The sequence below is a fragment of the Piliocolobus tephrosceles genome, chromosome 21 (genome assembly GCF_002776525.5).
Source record: "Piliocolobus tephrosceles isolate RC106 chromosome 21, ASM277652v3, whole genome shotgun sequence".
NCBI classification, from domain to species: Eukaryota; Metazoa; Chordata; class Mammalia; order Primates; family Cercopithecidae; genus Piliocolobus; species Piliocolobus tephrosceles.
The window spans coordinates 4358038-4375066 of NC_045454.1; the positions used below are offsets into that span (position 1 = coordinate 4358038).

The 17029-nt window shown below is 48.0% G+C and overlaps 1 protein-coding gene across 4 annotated transcripts in view; it reads left to right on the top strand.

Moving 5' to 3' along the window:
- The first annotated feature begins 8432 nt into the window (after positions 1 to 8432).
- The window catches only part of ZNF274 (zinc finger protein 274), a 32093-nt gene continuing 23496 nt past the window's right edge, over positions 8433 to 17029 (top strand). For 2 of the 4 annotated variants that reach the window (XM_023197581.1, XM_023197583.2), the window contains exons 1-4: positions 8433 to 8884; positions 9363 to 9440; positions 10857 to 10983; positions 12098 to 12193. In XM_023197581.1, the coding sequence (XP_023053349.1) occupies positions 9408 to 9440; positions 10857 to 10983; positions 12098 to 12193 (256 nt within the window). In that variant the 5' untranslated portion in view covers positions 8433 to 8884; positions 9363 to 9407. Of the gene's footprint in view, positions 8885 to 8909; positions 9039 to 9362; positions 9441 to 10856; positions 10984 to 12097; positions 12194 to 17029 lie in introns of those variants that run through there. The other 2 variants (XM_023197582.1, XM_023197584.2) reach the window with 2 other exon arrangements.

A 17029-nucleotide genomic window follows, 5' to 3' on the forward strand; every position in this document is an offset into this window, starting at 1 on the left:
AGCCTCACATGAAGACTTTTCTCTCAATTTCTCAGTCTCTCTCTGTCTCTGTCTCTTCTCTTCTCTCTCTCGCTCTTGTTTTGAAATTCTGGCTTCCCTCCTGTACCCAAGGGAGAGCTCACACTTCTCCCTTACCTCAGTGGAATGCCATCTTTCCCTTCCAGCACCCCATTCAATCTTACACCAGGGTCCCCATGTCCTGGTAGCTAGCTGCTCCCTGGATATTGGGACTTCACCCAGTTCCAGATTTGTGTTGTTTTTTTGGTTTTTGTTTTTTGGAGACAGGCTCTCACTCTGTTGCCCAGGCTGGAGTGCAGTTGCCTGATCATAACTCACTGCAGCCTTAATCTCCCGGGCTCAAGAAATCCGCCCACCTAAGCCTCCTGAGGAGCTGGGATTACAGGCACATGGCACCATGCCCAGCTAATTTTTAAATTTTTTTGGTAGAGATGGAGTCTTACTATGTTGCCCAGGCTGGTCTTTAACTCCCGGCCTCACGTGATCCTCCTGCCTCAGCCTCCTAAAGTGCTGGGATTGCAGGCATGAGCTGTCGACCCTCAATTCCAGATCTTTGCTGGCAGCAAGTCCAGAAACTTCCACCCAGATCTGGTTTGTGGCCTTATAACTTAATGTGAGGAGAGGTCTCTGGGGTAGATGGGCTCCACCCGAGCTGACTTTTGTGCCAGCTACTGTGGCTGTGCCACCCACCTTCATTGCAGCACAGTCCGGCACCTTCTATGAATGCCAAGAAAACCAGCTACACTCTTTTCCAGCTTTTCTCACAGCCAGGACATGGATGCATGTGTGAATCCTGGCTAACAGGGTCAGAGCAAGTCAACAACAGAGAAGTCTTCCGAAAATTTTGTATTACTTCTTTTTTTTTTTTTTTTTTTAAAAGAATAAGTCTAGCTCTGTTGCCCAGGTTGGAGTGCAGTGGTGTGATCTCGGCTCACTGAAACCTCCACCTCCCGGTTCAAGCGATTCTCCTGCCTCAGCCTCCTGAGTAGCTGGGACTATAGGCGCCCACCACCACGCCCGGCTAATTTTTTGTATTTTTAGTAGAGACGGGGTTTCACTGTGTTGACCGGGCTGGTCTTGAATGCCTGACCTTGTGATCCACCTGTCCTGGCCTCCCAAAGTGCTGCAATTACAGGCATGAGCCGCCGCGCCCAGCCAAAGTGTTGTGTTACTTCTTTGTGGTAGGGAGAGTAATGCCCCCTTTCCTTCAGCGATGTCCACACTCCAAACCCTGGAACCTATACATATGTTACCTTCGCATGGCAAAGGGGACATTGAAGATGCCACTAAGGATCTGTTTTTGTTTGTTTTAGAGACAGGGTCTCACTCGGTCATCCAGGCTGGAGTGCAGTGGTGTGATCATGGCTCACTGTAGCCTGGAACTCCTGGGCTCAAGCGATCCTCCTGCCTCAGCTTCCTGAGTAGCTGGGTCCACAGGTGCATGCCACCACACCCAGCTATTTTTGTTGTTGTTAAGACAGGGGTCTTGCTCTGTTGCCCAGACCAGTCTCGAACTCCTTGGCCCAAGTGATCTTCCTGCCTCAGCCTCCCAAATTGTTGGGATTACAGGTATGAGCCATCATGCCTGGCCAGATTCTTGAGATGGGTAGATTATTCTGGATTACTTGGGGTGGGCCCTATTTAATCAAATGTCTTTGTATAACTTGAGGCAGGAATCAGAGTAGATGATGTGATAATGGAATGAGAGATTTGAAGATACTACACTGCTGCCTTTAAAAATGCAGGAAGGGGTCATAAGCCAAGGAATGCAGGTAGTCTCTAGAAGCTGGAAAAAGCCAAGAAATGGATTCTCTCCTAGACCCCAGAGGAGGACCACAGTCCTGCTGACATTTTAGCCTAGTAAGACCCATTTTGGACTTGACTTCCAGAGCTGGGAGCCAACAAATTTGTTGCTGTTTTAAGAAACAAAGTTTTGGTAATTTGTTACAGTGGCAATAGAAAACAAATACACTTCCTGATGCCAACTTCTTTAGCCAAATGTTGCATGGCTACATGCTAGACTTGGAACTGTAATCACCATCTTAAGACTGCAAAGATGTGTGCCTCAGAAAGAACCAAGGCCATACACTGGGGAGGGCTGAGCTAAAGAATGGACAGTGCCTGGCTACAGCTCATACTTGAGCCCAGGAGTCAGCCCTAGAAGCCCTTACACCTGGATTTAATTACATTTTTTGTTTGTGCTGAGACAGGGTCTCTTGCTCTGTTGCCCAGGCTGGAGTGCAGTGGTGCGATTACAGCCTCGACTTCCTAGGCTCAGGCGAGCCTCCCACATCAGCCTCCCGAGTACCTGGGATTACAGGTATACACCACCATGTGCAACTCGTGTTTTGTTTGTTTTCGTAGAGATGGAATCTCACACAAACAACTGGGCAAGTATGTTGCTCAGGCTGGTCTTGAACTCCTGGGCTCAAGTGATCCTCCCATCTTGGCCTCACAGTGTTGGGATTACAGGCATGAGCCACTGCGCCCAGCCTGGATTTAATGAAAGAAAGAACAACTTTTTTTTTGAGTCAGAGTCTTGCTTTGTCATCCAGGCTGCAGTGCAGTGGTGTGATCTCGGCTCACGACAACCTCTGCCTCCTGGGTTCAATTAATTCTTATGCCTCAGCCTCTCAAGAAGCTGGGATTACAGGCATGCATCACCACACCTGGCTAATTTTTGTATTTTTAGTAGAGATAGGTTTTTGCCATATCAGCCAGGCTGGTCTCAAACTCTGGACCTCAACCAGTCCACCTACCTCAGCCTCCCAAAGTGCCGAGATTACAGATGTGAGCCACTGTGTCCAGTCAGTGAAATTTAAGACAATGAATGGTGGTATAGTGTCACTTCTGCCAAAACTACACCTTACATGACAACCCTTTCTTGCTCTCCACCAGCTTCTGCTCTCAATTCTCGTTTGGTCATGCTGAGCCACAGTTTGGGGTCTCCTAGAAGCAGCCATCACAGGTAACCAGTTCTGCCGGCTCAGGATGGCCCCTGCTGCCCTGACTCAGAGACACTTCCTGTTAGGCAGACATCTCATGCAGAGCAGAGGCCACTACAGTCAGAAGGAAGGGCCTGGTAGCCTCAGAGGCACAGCCAAGGGGCTGCAACAATGGAAAGGAGATATTCCACGGGTCCAAGGGTGTGACATGGAAGCACCCTCTGGGATGTGGTGGACTCAAGAGATCCATGCAGATGTGGGTGCTGTCTCTCTTTCTCTGTTCTTCATAGAGTGTGGCATGGGTCCTCTCTGGGTGAAAACAGGTGCCCAGAATCACAACTTCCATTCAAAATAAATTGTCAACCTGCTGAACCACAAAATGAGTCCCTTGCCATGGCCCCTAAAGAACTCTGTGATAAGAATTGTATGCTGATGGATCTGAAGTCTAAATTTATTGGCAAAACCAAAGAACACGTCTGAACTAGTCATTTCTGCAGGTGTTTCTCCTTAAGATGAGTTTGAAGCCAATTGGTTATGTGAAGAATAGCAATCAGTTCTTTCTCTCACACTGGAGGAGGGAGAAGCAGAAACGAAAGTTCGAGGGTCAAGCCTCCCAAAAGGCTCTGTTGTAATCCTATGTGCTCTTTCATCGTATCTAGTGATGAATTTGGGTAACTGACACTTTACTCATTGGCCATCCATCCTTGAACTTGATAAGCATTTTCATTTATGTTAAGTTTACTTGTAATTCTTCCAAAACTTATCTTCACATTTCCCAACAAACTAATTTCAGACATTTTATGTTTTTATGATTCTATTGTGAAAGGAACCTCTATTTCAATATACCCGCTGCAGGTATAGATTTTGTGCATTGCTTTATGGTGTTGATTTGTCCATCTTTTTTATTCTGCCTGGCTTATTGTAATCCTGATTTTTTAATTTTTCAATTGGGTTTTAAAGTATGCTAATGTTAATAAATGCATTTTTAGGTTTCCTTTCCCAATCATTACAGCACTTAGGTCTATTTCATATCAAATTGATTGATTGATTGATTGATTTTTATTTTTATTTTTATTTTTGAGATGGAGTCTCGCTCTGTCACCCAGGCTGGAGTGCTGTGGCTGGATCTCAGCTCACTGCAAGCTCCGCCTCCCGGGTTCACGCCATTCTCCTGCCTCAGCCTCCCCAGTAGCTGGGACTACAGGCGCCGCCACCTCGCCCGGCTATTTTTTTGTAGTTTTTAGTAGAGACGGGGTTTCACCGTTTTAGCCAGGATGGTCTCGATCTCCTGACCTCGTGATCCGCCCGTCTCGGCCTCCCAAAGTGCTGGGATTACAGGCTTGAGCCACCGCGCCTGGCTGATTTATTTATTAAGACAAGGTCAAGCTGTCACCCAGGCTGGAGTGCAGTGGCATCATCAGGGCTCACTGCAGCTTCAACTTCCTTAGCTCAAGATCCTCCTACTTCAGCCTCCTGTGTAGCTAAGACTATAGGAGTGTGCCAACACACCCAGCTAAGTTTTTTGCTTTTTTAACACTGACGAGGTTTTGCTGTTGCTCAGGTTGGTCTTGAACTTCTGAGCTCAGGTGATCCTCCTGCCTTGGCATCCCAAAGTGCTGGGATTATAAGTATGAGCCTGGTCTCATCAAATCCTGGGTCCATGATTCAGTTGCACAGCTGGTTTAGGACTCGGTTGAACACCACCAGCTGCCATAATGGTCCAGCTGTCATAATCATTTGGGCCAACTTACAGCTTTACATATTTTATTCTTAGTCATATGTTGCTTAATTTGAACCAATAGAAGACCATTGATTAAAAAAAGCATATGGGGCCGGGGCAGTGGCTCATTCCTGTAATGCCAGCACTCTGGGAGGCCAAAATGGGCAGATCACCTGAGGTCAGAAGTTCGAAACCAGCCTGACCAACATGGTGAAACCCCATATCTACTAAAAATACAAAAATTAGCTGGGGGTCATGACATCTGCCTGTAATCCCAGCTATTAGGGAGAATGACGCAGGAGAATTGCTAGAACCTGGGAGGCGGAGGTGGAGGTCGCAGTGCCATTGCACTCCAGCCTGGGCAACAAGAGCGAAACTCCATCTCAAAAAAAAAAAAGCATATAGAAGAATATTAATATATTTAAATAACTCAGTATCTCAATAAACCTATGTCTGACTATGTGGAATATATATATATTTATTTGAGATGGTAGAGACAGGGTTTCACCATGTTGGCCAGGTTGGTCTCAAACTCCTGACCTCAGGTGCTCCACCCACCTCAGCCTCCCAAAGTGATGGGATTACAGGTGTGAGCCACCGCACCCAGCCCTATGTGGACTATATTAAGAGAGAAAAAGTAAAAATTAAACTTTGCAATTGAATGAAATAACTACTATTTCTAAAACACACATTTTCACTTATGATCCATAATGCCTTCTACGCAATTCAAAATTCCATATATTTTCTAACAGAAAACTTCTCCCTGTTATGAGTCTGCAAAATTTATATGAACAAGGCTATTTGTATTTTGTCTCTCTGCCACTTAGTGTAAATATTCTTGTATTTTGCTACAGATATACTCATGTGTTTGATGGTCAGATGCTACCCCAGACCTCTTAGGGATTTATATACTGTATGGTGTAAATACATTACCATCCTACTAAAATCCAAATGATTGTGAATTACAAAATACATCTGGCCCAGAAGGTTTGAACAAGCAATCAAGGCACTGTCTAAATCCAACAATGATGAATAACATTTTTTCAACATTTTACATGTTTAATAGTTAACATTTCGTCAGAAGTCATTTTTTTTTTTACAAATTACAATAAATTAAACAGCATATTTAATTTGCTAAACAGGAAAAGAGTATGCAATTATTAAAAGTTGAATTAAAATGGCTCTCATAAATCAATCTTCAATAATATACTTATTTAAAACCATCTTTAGGTTGGGTGTGGTGGCTTATGCCTGTAATCCCAACACTTTGGGGGGCCGAGGTAGGCAGATCACCTGAGGTCAGGAGTTCGAGACCAGCCTGGCCAACATGGTGAATCCCCATCTCTACTAAAAATACAAAAATTAGCCAGGCATGGTGGCACACCCTGTAATCCCAGCTACTCAGGAGGCTGAGGCAGGGAGAATCGCTTGAACCTGGGAGGCAGAGGTTGCAGTTGAGCCAAAATCGCGTTACTGCTCTCCAGCCTGAGTGAAAGAGCGAGACTCTGGCTCAAAACAAACAGAACATCTTTGGCCAGTCATGGTGGCTCACTTTGGGAGCAATCCCAGCACTTTGGGAGGCTGAGGCAGGAGGATTGCTTGAGCCCAGGAGTTCAAGACCAGCCCTGGCAACACACTGAGACCTCATCTCTACACAAATATTTGTTAAAAATTAGCCAGGTGTGGTGATGCACACCAGTAGTCAGTCCTAGCTACTTGGAAAGCTGATATGGGAGGAACACTTGAGCCCAGGAGGCTTGGCCAGCAGTAAGCCATGACTGCTTTCCAGCCTGGGTGACAGAACAAGACCCTGTATCAAAAACAAATTCTTTTAATCAAAAATCAGGTTTTATCCTATACCACATAAATAGAAAGAAATCATTAGAAGAATTTCCACCAGCCTGGGCAACATGGTGAGGTTTCTGTCTCTACAGAAAAATACAAAAGAGGCTGGGCGGGGTGGCTCATGCCTATAATCTCGGCACTTTGGGGGGCTGAGGCGGGCGGACTGCCTGAGGTCAGGAGTTTGAGACCAGGCTGGCTAACACGGTGAAACCCCGTCTCTACTAAAAATACAAAAATTAGCCAGGCATAGTGGTCCAGCACGCCTGTGGTCCAAGCTACTTGGGCAGCTGAGGCAGGATAATCACTGGAACCCAGGAGGCGGAGGTTGCAGTGAGCCGAGATTGTGCCACCTCACTCCAGCCTGGGCGACAGAGCAAGACTCTGTCTCCAAAAAAAACAGTCAGCCAGGTGTGGTGGCGTGCACCTGTCCTGTAGTCCCAGCTACGAGAGACACTAAGGTGGGAAGATCACTTGGGCTCAGGAGGCAGAGGCTGCAGTGAGCTGTGATCGCACCAATGCATTCCAGCCGGGGGGACAGAGCAAAACCCTGGCTCAAGAAAAAAAAAAAAAAAAAAAAAAAAGAATTTCCAAGGGGGTTTGCTTCCTTGCGATTAAGGGCCTCCATCAAACTTGAATATGAAGGGTTAGACGTATCCCCATTCAAATCCAGAACAAAACAAGACTATTAGTAAACATGACTACTTGACATAGCTCTGTCATACTAGCTAGGACTATACAATGTTACTTTTTTAAAGTTGAAGTATGGAAAAGGAAGATATCAAATTACTTATTAATTGGGGATAGTGTTATATCTATAATAGACAAGAAAAATCCAAGGAAATATTATTAGACTGTAAGATATCTGCACAGTCTCTGAGTAAATACTCCTATGCCAAAATCAACACACTAACAGCAACAACAATTAAACAATGTGTAGCCTGAGGTTAGATCCTCCGCAGTGACCAAAAGAAACTAACAACCCGTGGAACAAGTTTAGCAGGCAATGTACAAGACCACCAGAGGGAGGCAGAGGACTGCTGAGACCTGCCAGGAAATATTAAGAAAGAGTGCACAGTGCCCTGCGCGCACAGAGAGATCAAGGCCCTCAGGTCCCAAGAAGACAAGACCATACCAGGACCCGGGACCTAAGGAAGATATGAAAACACCAGATGTCGGTCCTTGAAGAAGCCAAGAGAATACCTCCTTGTCCTGAGCTTCCAAGGAAGATGAGAGCACCCTGGGCCCAACGATGGGTGGCACACACCAGGTCCTGGACAGCTACAGACTTCAGTTTCCTCTCCCTAGACGTAAGAACCTCAGCTTCCAGGAGCAAACTGGACCACAGGGGGACACCGGGCAGAGGATACTGCTCCTCCTCCCCAATGCCTGGGGTACAGTTAGCCCTGATCATCTCTCCAGAACTAGGGTGGACGTTCGGCCTCATTCCCATCACACTTACGGTCCACCTAGTCCTCCCTCTTTCCCCTTGCACACCCCTGACTTTCCTACTCCCTTCCTCTAATCCCCGGAACTAGGGCGGACGTTTGGCCACGTTCCCATCACACTTCCGCTCCTCCGAGTTTCCCTCCCCTTCCTGACTTTGAGTGGACACTTGGCCCTGTCCACCCTCAAGGCAGGACCCATCTCCCAGAAACATAGGTGCCGTCAATCCCAACTCCTGCACACTTCCTGCTCTCCCAGTCCTCGCCTTCTTTCTCGCCTTTGAAAATGGTGGAACCACAGTATCTCCCCACTCCCCCCCGCGACTTCCGTCCTCCAGTCGCGCCCCCTTCCCCAAAAGTTGCGTGAACCCTAGCCCCGCCTCCTTCTCCCCGCCCTCCCTGTCCCCGCCCCTCCACCGAGAAGGACGGCCAGTTAGGCCCGCCCCCTGCACTTCCGGCCCTACCCGCCCTTCCTCTTCCCAAGGGACGTCATAATTAATCCCGCCCCCACTGCCACCAACTAAGCATCACCTACTCCGCACTTCCGGCCTGACCCCTGTCCAGCTCCTTTCCTATCTCCAGCTTCTGCTCTGCCCCAAGAGTGGTCGCCTTCGTGGCAGGGCACGACTCTCTCCCAGCTCGGGTGGCCGCCCACATTAGTGTGGGGCCCTGCGGCCTAGCGTCCCTCATCAGAGTCTTCCCCTTGCCTAGCTGGACCGCCGAGGGACATCGACGAGTGCCCTCCTCCTGCCAACCCCGGCTTCGCCTGCCGCCCCTAACCGGCCGGTCAAGATGGCCGCCGCTGGGTGAGGCGAGCTGGCGCGCTGCGGGGGCACCTGGGAGTTGTAGTCCGGGACGGCGGGCTGACGCACTTCGCCGCCGGCCGACTGGCGCCATTGTGCGGCGCGCGCCGGGTGAGTGCCGCGCGAAACATGCGTCCGTCGGGGGCTGCGCTGGGCGGGTCCGGAACCGTTAGTTGGGGGCGAGCGCGGCCTCTGCATTTCCCGCCGAGCTCGGGTACCCGGAGCCGGCCCTGCCTGCAGTCCTCCCGCCGCTCTGTGGGATGGGGTCGGTGACCCGGAACCCCGAGGGGAGACAGTGCTTTCGGGGCGCCGGGGTGGAGAGAACAAATCGGCTCCGCGAGCGTGGGGTCTGGGCCGGGGAGGAGATCCCCTCCGATGCGCGGGACAGAGGAGGCTCGGTGTCCTCTCGGGGAGGGGAAAACTGGTCCTCTCCAGTACTGTGGGAGTCGTGTGACTCACTCTGGGCGTTTTCCAGTTTGGCTGGGCTTGTCATTTCCCGCTGAGGGAGCCGTTCCTGGGCGCAGGCTGGGGTAGCTCCCCAGCGGAGCTCTTACGCCTCTCCCTCCCCTCCCAACTTCGGTTTCCTCAGGACTCTGCCCACTTCCACCAGAGACACATTGAGAAGGAGGAAACTATGGCCTCAAGGCTTCCGACGGCCTGGTCCTGTGTGAGTAGAGGCTTCCTTCGGCTTTTGAGTCCGCTACTGCACCTGGGGGGATGCGGATGGTGGTGAGATACCACCTTCCCTGAGATGCCCGCGTCCCCCAGAGCACCTCGGGGAGGGGTAGATTGGTTGGGCATGAGAGATCCTGCGTGATGGTGGAACCGCAGGTGGTTTGGTTTTCCAAGGGTGTAGTTAGAATAGAGACCAGATTGTAGGGGCTTCTGAAGGCCAGGTCAAGGCTCTTCCTTGTATCCTTTATACTGGGAAGAGTAATTGACAGGACTTTTGTTTGTTTTTTTGTTTTTTGAGATGGAGTCTCCCTCTGTCGCCCAGGCTGGAGTGCACTGGCGCGATCTTGGCTCACTGCAGCCTCCGCCTCCTGGGTTCAAGTGATTCTCCTGCCTCAGCCTCCTCGAGTACCTGGGACTACAGGCGTGTGCCACCATGCCCAGCTACTTTTTTTTTTTTGTATTTTTAGTAGAGACGGGGTTTCACCAGGTTGGCCAGGCAGGTCTTGAACTCTTGACCTAAGGTGATCCGCCCACCTCAGCCTCCCAAAGAGTAATTGACAGGTCTATGCAGGCATCAGGCTTATGTTTAGATTTCAGCAGATAAATTGGCATCGAGCAAGAGGTGACAGCAGCAGAATTCAATAACAAGTAGAAAAGACAGGTGAGGCTGGATCCCTGACAGGTGAAGGAAATAGAGAGAAGCATCAGGGCCCTGGGCAGGTGAAGGAAATAGAAGCATCAGGGCCCTGGGCAGGGGCTGACAGCTTGGGTGTGATGGTGCAGCTCAGAGAATTCCCTAGGAGGCATACGCACCACTCTCAAAGTCAGAATTTTCAAATGAATAAGAAATAGGGCCGGGTGGGGTGGCTCACGTCTGTAATCCCAGCACTTTGGGAGGCTGAGGCAGACGGATCACGAGGTCAGGAATTCGAGACCACCCTGACCAACATGGTGAAACCTCATCTCTACTAAAAATACAAAAATTAGCCGGGCGTGGTGGTGTGCACCTGTAATCCCAGCTACTCAGGAGGCTGAGAAGGGAGAATCGCTTGAACTCGGGAGGCAGAGGTTGCAGTGAGCCGAGATTGCACCACTGCACTCCAGCCTGGGAGACAGAGTGAGACCCTGTCTCAAACACAAATAAATAAATAAATAAAACAAAATAAATGGACAGGTTTTCATATGCTACAGAGGACTCATATGTTGCTCTCCTTATTGTAACCTGAATAGAGTCAAGCTTGGGTTTGCTTGGGGTTTCAAAGACAGGAACTCAGGATGAGACTGCCAAAATGCCCTTGGGTCATCTTGTAGACCATTCTGTGCTTTCACTGGCCTGGTCAGCCTCCCCTGTCTTTCTTTTGTCATGGATGCGGATGGCCCATGGCTGAACAAGAATCTGGATTTTTAGGAACCAGTGATCTTTGAAGATGTAACACTGGGTTTTACCCCGGAAGAGTGGGGACTGCTGGACCTCAAACAGAAGTCCCTGTACAGGGAAGTGATGCTGGAGAACTACAGGAACCTGGTCTCAGTGGGTAAGGCTGGCCTCCAGGTCAACAAGGATCTGTGTAGCACCTCTGAAGTATGTGTCTGCTTGGGTTCAGACTGTAGGGGCACCAGTAGGAAAAGGGCAGCTTTTCAGTATGACTTCTGAAGCATTGCCTAGTCCATCCCTCCCTGAATACCAGGGAGATGGGTCTGTGGGGGATGTTTTCAGCTGTAATAGTGAATGCTTATTGTTTTTGTAACAAGAGTTCCAGCCAGGCATGGTGGCTCAGTTTAGGAGACTGAGGCAGGAGGATTGTTTAAGTCCAGGAGTTTGAGACCAGTGTGGGCAACATAGATCCTGTCTCTATTAAAAAAAACAAAACAAACAAACAAACAACTCCACAGAAATTCCAGACAATGTGATGCCAGTGTCCAAAAGGTTTAGGATTAGCACCAAAGAGCCTGTCCCTGCCAGGCACGGTAGCTCATGCCTGTAATCCTGGCACTTTGGGAAGCTGAGGCGGGCAGATCAGTTGAGGTCAGGAGTCCTAGACCAGCCTGACTAACATGATGAAACCCTGCCTTTACTAAAAATACAAAAATTAGCCGGGCGCCCCAGCTACTCAGGAGGCTGAGTCAGGAGAATTACTTGAACCTGGGAGGTGGAGGAGGTTATAGTGAGCTGAGATTGGATCACAGCACTCCAGCTTGGGCAACCAAGCAAGACTCTGTCTCAAAAAAAAAAAAAGCCTGTCCCTTCAGACCCTGGTTATTGTGAACCTTTCCATGTTCCCCCTAGTCATTGCACAGCTGTGGCTCCAAGCATTGCATCTGTGCTTAAGGCAGAAACAAGGAGAAGGGGTAGGCCCAGCCAAGTCTCTTTCACAGCTGTCATGTTGAACCAGAAAGCAAAAGCTTTCCCAGCTGACCGATCTCTCTTTGTGTCTGGCTGACCAGAATTGGGCCCCTTAGCTGCTTGGCAAAGGAGTCTAGGAAAGCCAACAACAGGGATGGATGGAGTTGTGGTCACCGCTCTAGGCCAGAAGTCATGTGTGTCATGCCTTAGCAGGGGAGAAGCTGGAGACGGCTTGTGCTGCAGTAGGATAGCATTTTCTCCCGAACACAGACCCCCACAAGCCCTGTCTCTTTTCCTTTGAGCAGAACATCAGCTTTCCAAACCAGATGTGGTATCTCAGTTAGAGGAGGCAGAAGATTTCTGGCCAGTGGAGAGAGGAATTCCTCAAGACACCATTCCAGGTGAGAACCAGACATGGGAAGCCCCCACAGGGAGGGGCCAACTGGATTAGTCAGGGACCCGTATCTTGGAAAAGCAGTAGGCACTGGGATACCCCAGATGGGGTGCTGCGATGAGCAGTTGCAGAACCAAACTCTGAAGTTTTTCTCTGGCCCCAGAATCAGCAGTGTCCTGCTTGGTTGAAAGTGAACCTGTTGCCGGTGGCAGGTGATACTTGTGTTGACAGCAGGGGCTCCCTTAGTCTGTTACATGCACTGTCTACTCTGCCCTCCCCTCATAACCACTGGTAACCCTGGTGTGTATTTCCAGCCAGACTTTCTTACATAGGCTTATGTGAATGTATGCGAATATGTATACACGTTTTGAGGGTGTTATAATACAGACAGTTCAGCTTCTTTTTGACTGGCTCTCACTCTGTCACCGAGGCTGGAGTGCAGTGGCATGATCTCAGCTCACTGCACCCTCTGCATCCTGGACTCAAGCTGTCCTCCTACCTCAGCCTTCCAAGTAGCTGGAACTATAGGCAAGTACCACCATGCCCATTTAATTTTTTTTTTTTGTAGAGATAGTGTTTCACCATGTTGCCCAGGCTGGTCTTGAACTCCTGAGCTCAAGTGATCCACCCACCTCAGCCTCCCAGAGTGCTGGGATTTCAGGCATGAGTCACCACGTCTGTCTGGTCTACTTTATTTTATTTATATTTTGAGAGATGGTGCCTCACTCTGTTGCTCAGGCTGGAGTGCAGTGGTATGATCTCAGCTCATTGCAACCTCCGCCTCCCGGGTTCAAGAGATTCTCCAGCCTCATCCTCTGCAGTAGCTGGGATTACAGTGTGCACCATGACTCCAGGATAATTTTTGTATTTTTAGGAAAGGACAGTTTCATCATGTTGGCCATGCTGTTCTTGAGCTCCTGACCTCAAGTGATTCACCCACCTTGGCCTCCCAAAGTGCTGGGATTACACGCATGAACCATTGTGCCCGACCTCTGCTTTATTAACAGCTTCAGTGTGGTCCACATTTGATTTTTCTTCTTTTGATGGACATTAAATTTACTGCAGAAAACCTCCTTGCATACTTTTTTTTTTGCACGAATGAGTTGGTTTTTCTGTAGGTTGGATTTCTAAAAATGGAACTACAGGATCAACCAATGTTGTAAACTAAAAATCTGGTAGTGACAGATTACCATCTCAGATCCTTTAAGGCCAGGCACAGTGGCTCAGGTCTGTAATCCCAGCACTTTGGGAGGCTGAGGTGGGAGAATGTTTGAGACCCTGTCTCTCTAAAAAAAAATAGGCCGGGCACAGTGGCTCATCCCAGCACTTTGGGAGGCCAAGGCAGGCAGACTATTTGAAGTCGGGAGTTTGAGACCAGCCTGGCCAACATGGTGAAACTCCATCTCTACTAAAAATACAAAAATTAGCTGGGCATGGGCCAAGTGCGGTGGCTCACGCCTGTAATCCCAGCACTTTGAGAGGCCGAGGTGGGCAGATCACGAGGTCAGGACATCAAGACCATCCTGGGCTCACATGGTGAAACCCCGTCTCTGCTAAAAATACAAAAAATTAGCTGGGTGTGGTGGCGGGTGCCTGTAGTCCCAGCTACTCGGGAGGCTGAGGCAAGAAAATGGCGTGAACCTGGGAAGTGGAGCTTGCAGTGAACTGAGATCGTGCCACTGCACTCCAGCCTGGGCGACAGAGCAAGACTCCTTCTCAAAAAAAAAAAAAAAAAAAAAAAATTAGCTGGGTATGGTGGTTTGTGCCTGTAATCCCAGCTACTTGGGAGGCTGAGGCAGGAGAATCGATTGAACCCAGGAGACAGAGGTTGCCGTGAGCAGAGATCATGCCACTGCGTGCTAGAGCAAGAATCCATCTCAAAAGAAAAAAAGTACAAATATATATGTATATATATAAATATAAATCTTTTTTTTTTTTTTTTTGAGGCGGAGTCTCGCTCTTTCGCCCAGGCTGGAGTGCAGTGGCCGGATCTCAGCTCACTGCAAGCTCCGCCTCCCGGGTTTACGCCATTCTCTTGCCTCAGCCTCCCGAGTAGCTGGGACTACAGGTGCCCGCCACCACGCCCAGCAGGTTTTTTTGTATTTTTTAGTAGAGACGGGGTTTCACCGGGTTAGCCAGGTTGGTCTCAATCTGCTGACCTCGTGATCCGTCCGTCTCAGCCTCCCAAAGTGCTGGGATTACAGGCTTGAGCCACCACGCCTGGCCAAATATAAATCTTTTAAAATAGGCAAGGCACAGGGCCCATGCCTGTAATCCCAGCAATTTGGGAGTCCAAGGCAGGAGGATTGCTTGAGGCTAGGAGTTTGAGGTTATAGTAAGCTGTGATCATGCCACTGCACTCTAACCAGGTTGACAGTGAGGCCCTGTCTCAAAAAAAAAAAAATTTAAAATCCTTCAGAATACATAGAGTTGCTGAAGTAAATGATGACTCTTTTTCTTCTTTATCAACAGCAATTTGTAATGGTCTTTTGAAGGTTTGCAGATCTGATGGGATAAATACAATGTGTTCAATGTAGTTCACATTTTCCTCACAATGGACCAAGTTGGACATATTTTATAAATCTATGGCCTGTTTGTATTTTTTCTTTTGTGAGTTCATGTATTTTCCCATTTTTTTTCTTTTTTATTTGTAGGAATTCTGTATGTTCTGGATGTTAATATTGAAATATCATATCCCAGACCATGTATTATCTACCTTTATGTAGTCTCTATACATAAGTTTTATAATTTCTTTTTCTTTTCAAATATGTCTTTATTTCTGTTCTAGATTCTGTATCATATATAGGTAGATTATCCAAACACTTTAGTGTGATGTGGTATTTGTCATATACCTCGAACTGCTGCATTCAAGCAGTTCTCCTGCCTCAGACTCCTGAAGTGCTGGGATTACATCACTTAAATTTTTTTCTTTTTAGTTCACTTTATCAGGAATGTCCTTTTATATATGGATGGGGTTCATCCACTGCTTATTGGAAATACCATATTTGTTATGGACTAAGTAGCTGTCTTTATATACAGGCCTCTATGGACTCTGCCTTGATCTTTTCTGAGTAAAAGCCATGTTACTGTGCTTTGATATATAGTGGTTCCCCTTGTTATTAAAAAAAAAAAGAAAGTCTTAGCTGGCTTTAGCCATCTGTTTCTCCAGATGAACACTTATTCTCAGCTTGTCGGTGTTCATTGAGAAAATCCTGTTGGGATGTGTATTACATTTAATTAGGTTTTCATTATTACTGTTACCTGATCAAGTTAATCCTGCCTCATGGTCTTGCATAGTTGTTCCAGATGAACCTGTCATGCTCTTAAATTCGTTGATCTTTTTTGGCCAGGCATGGTGGCTCACACCTGTAATCCCAACACTTTGGGAGGCTGAGCTGGGCAAATCATGAGGTGAAGAAATCGAGACCATCCTGGCCAACATGGTGAAACCCCGTTCTACTAAAAATACAAAAATTAGCTGGGCGTGGTGGCGCACACCTATAGTCCCAGTTGCTTGGGAGGCTGAGGCAGGAGAATCACTTGAACCCAGGAGGCGGAGGTTGCAGTACACCGAGATCATGCCACTGCACTCCAGCCTGGGTGACAGAGCGAGACTCCATCTCAAAAAAAGAAAAAAAATTCTTTCATCTCTCTCTCTTTTTTTTTTTTTTTTTTTTGAGACGGAGTCTCCCTCTGTCACCCAGGCTGGAGGGCAGTGTGATCTCAGCTCACACAACCTCCACCCCCTGGGTTCAAGCGATTCTCGTGCCTCAGCCTCCTGAGTAGCTGGGACTACAGCCATGTGCCACCATGCCTGGCCAGTGTTTTTATCATCTGTAACAGTTGTGTTACGTCATGCAGTCGTGTTCATCATGGGTAGTATGTCCAAAATCGTGTGAAGCTCAGAGTATGAAGAGTTGGTATCTAGTCTCTGACTTGAATGGAAAAGTTTCTAGGTTTTGATGAGCTTGATGCTGGATTCTGCTTTGATTCAAATCAGTTTTATCTGGATTAACAAATAGTCATCTTGTCTTTTCTAATGAATGAAAATCGGTAATATCTCCTATTTCCCTTCTAGAGCTTACTAAGCGGTCACACGATTCTCCTTTGAGCAGTTAACATAGGAGTATAATAGATACAGAAGTGCTTTTGTAACGTGCTGCTGGAGTCCTGAATTTCTAAAGGATTTTTTTGTCAGTATTCATAAGTTACGTTGGGAAGGTGGTTTTCTTTGTGTGTTTGCTTGGTCAGCCTTTCTATCAGTGTGCTGAATGCAGAGCACACTGGATGCTTTCCCTTCTCTGTTTTCTGTGCTGTGATGCAAGCGGCATCAGAACTACCCACTTCTGGCACTACTGAGCTGTGACATCCTCACCTAACTCCCATCCTTGGTGATGACCTGTTTGCCACAGAATAGAGGGCTAGAGTCTCTGTGACTCTCCCCCACCCCAATCTTTCTCTGGGCCCTGTTTCTGGTTTCTTTGTATTTCAGCTTCCTGGCTCAGCATTAATATTTTGTTTTTCGTTTCCACATTCAAAGTTTTTCCTTCCATTCCCTTCACCGAAAATCTTTGTTAGCAAAAGAGGTCACTAAACTATTTCACCTGCAAGGTCTCCAGCAATGCAAGTACTTTGTATCTGTACCAGCAATGCAAGTACTTTGTATCTGCCTGCAGTGGTTTCTTTGCCCCTTGGTTTTTGAGACGGAGTCTCACTCTATCACCAGCCTGGAGTGCAGCGGTGCCATCTTGGCTCACTGCAACCTCCGCCTCCCAGGTTCAAGTGATTCTCCTGCCTCAGCCTCCTGAGTAGCTGGGACTACAGGTGTGCACCACCACATCCA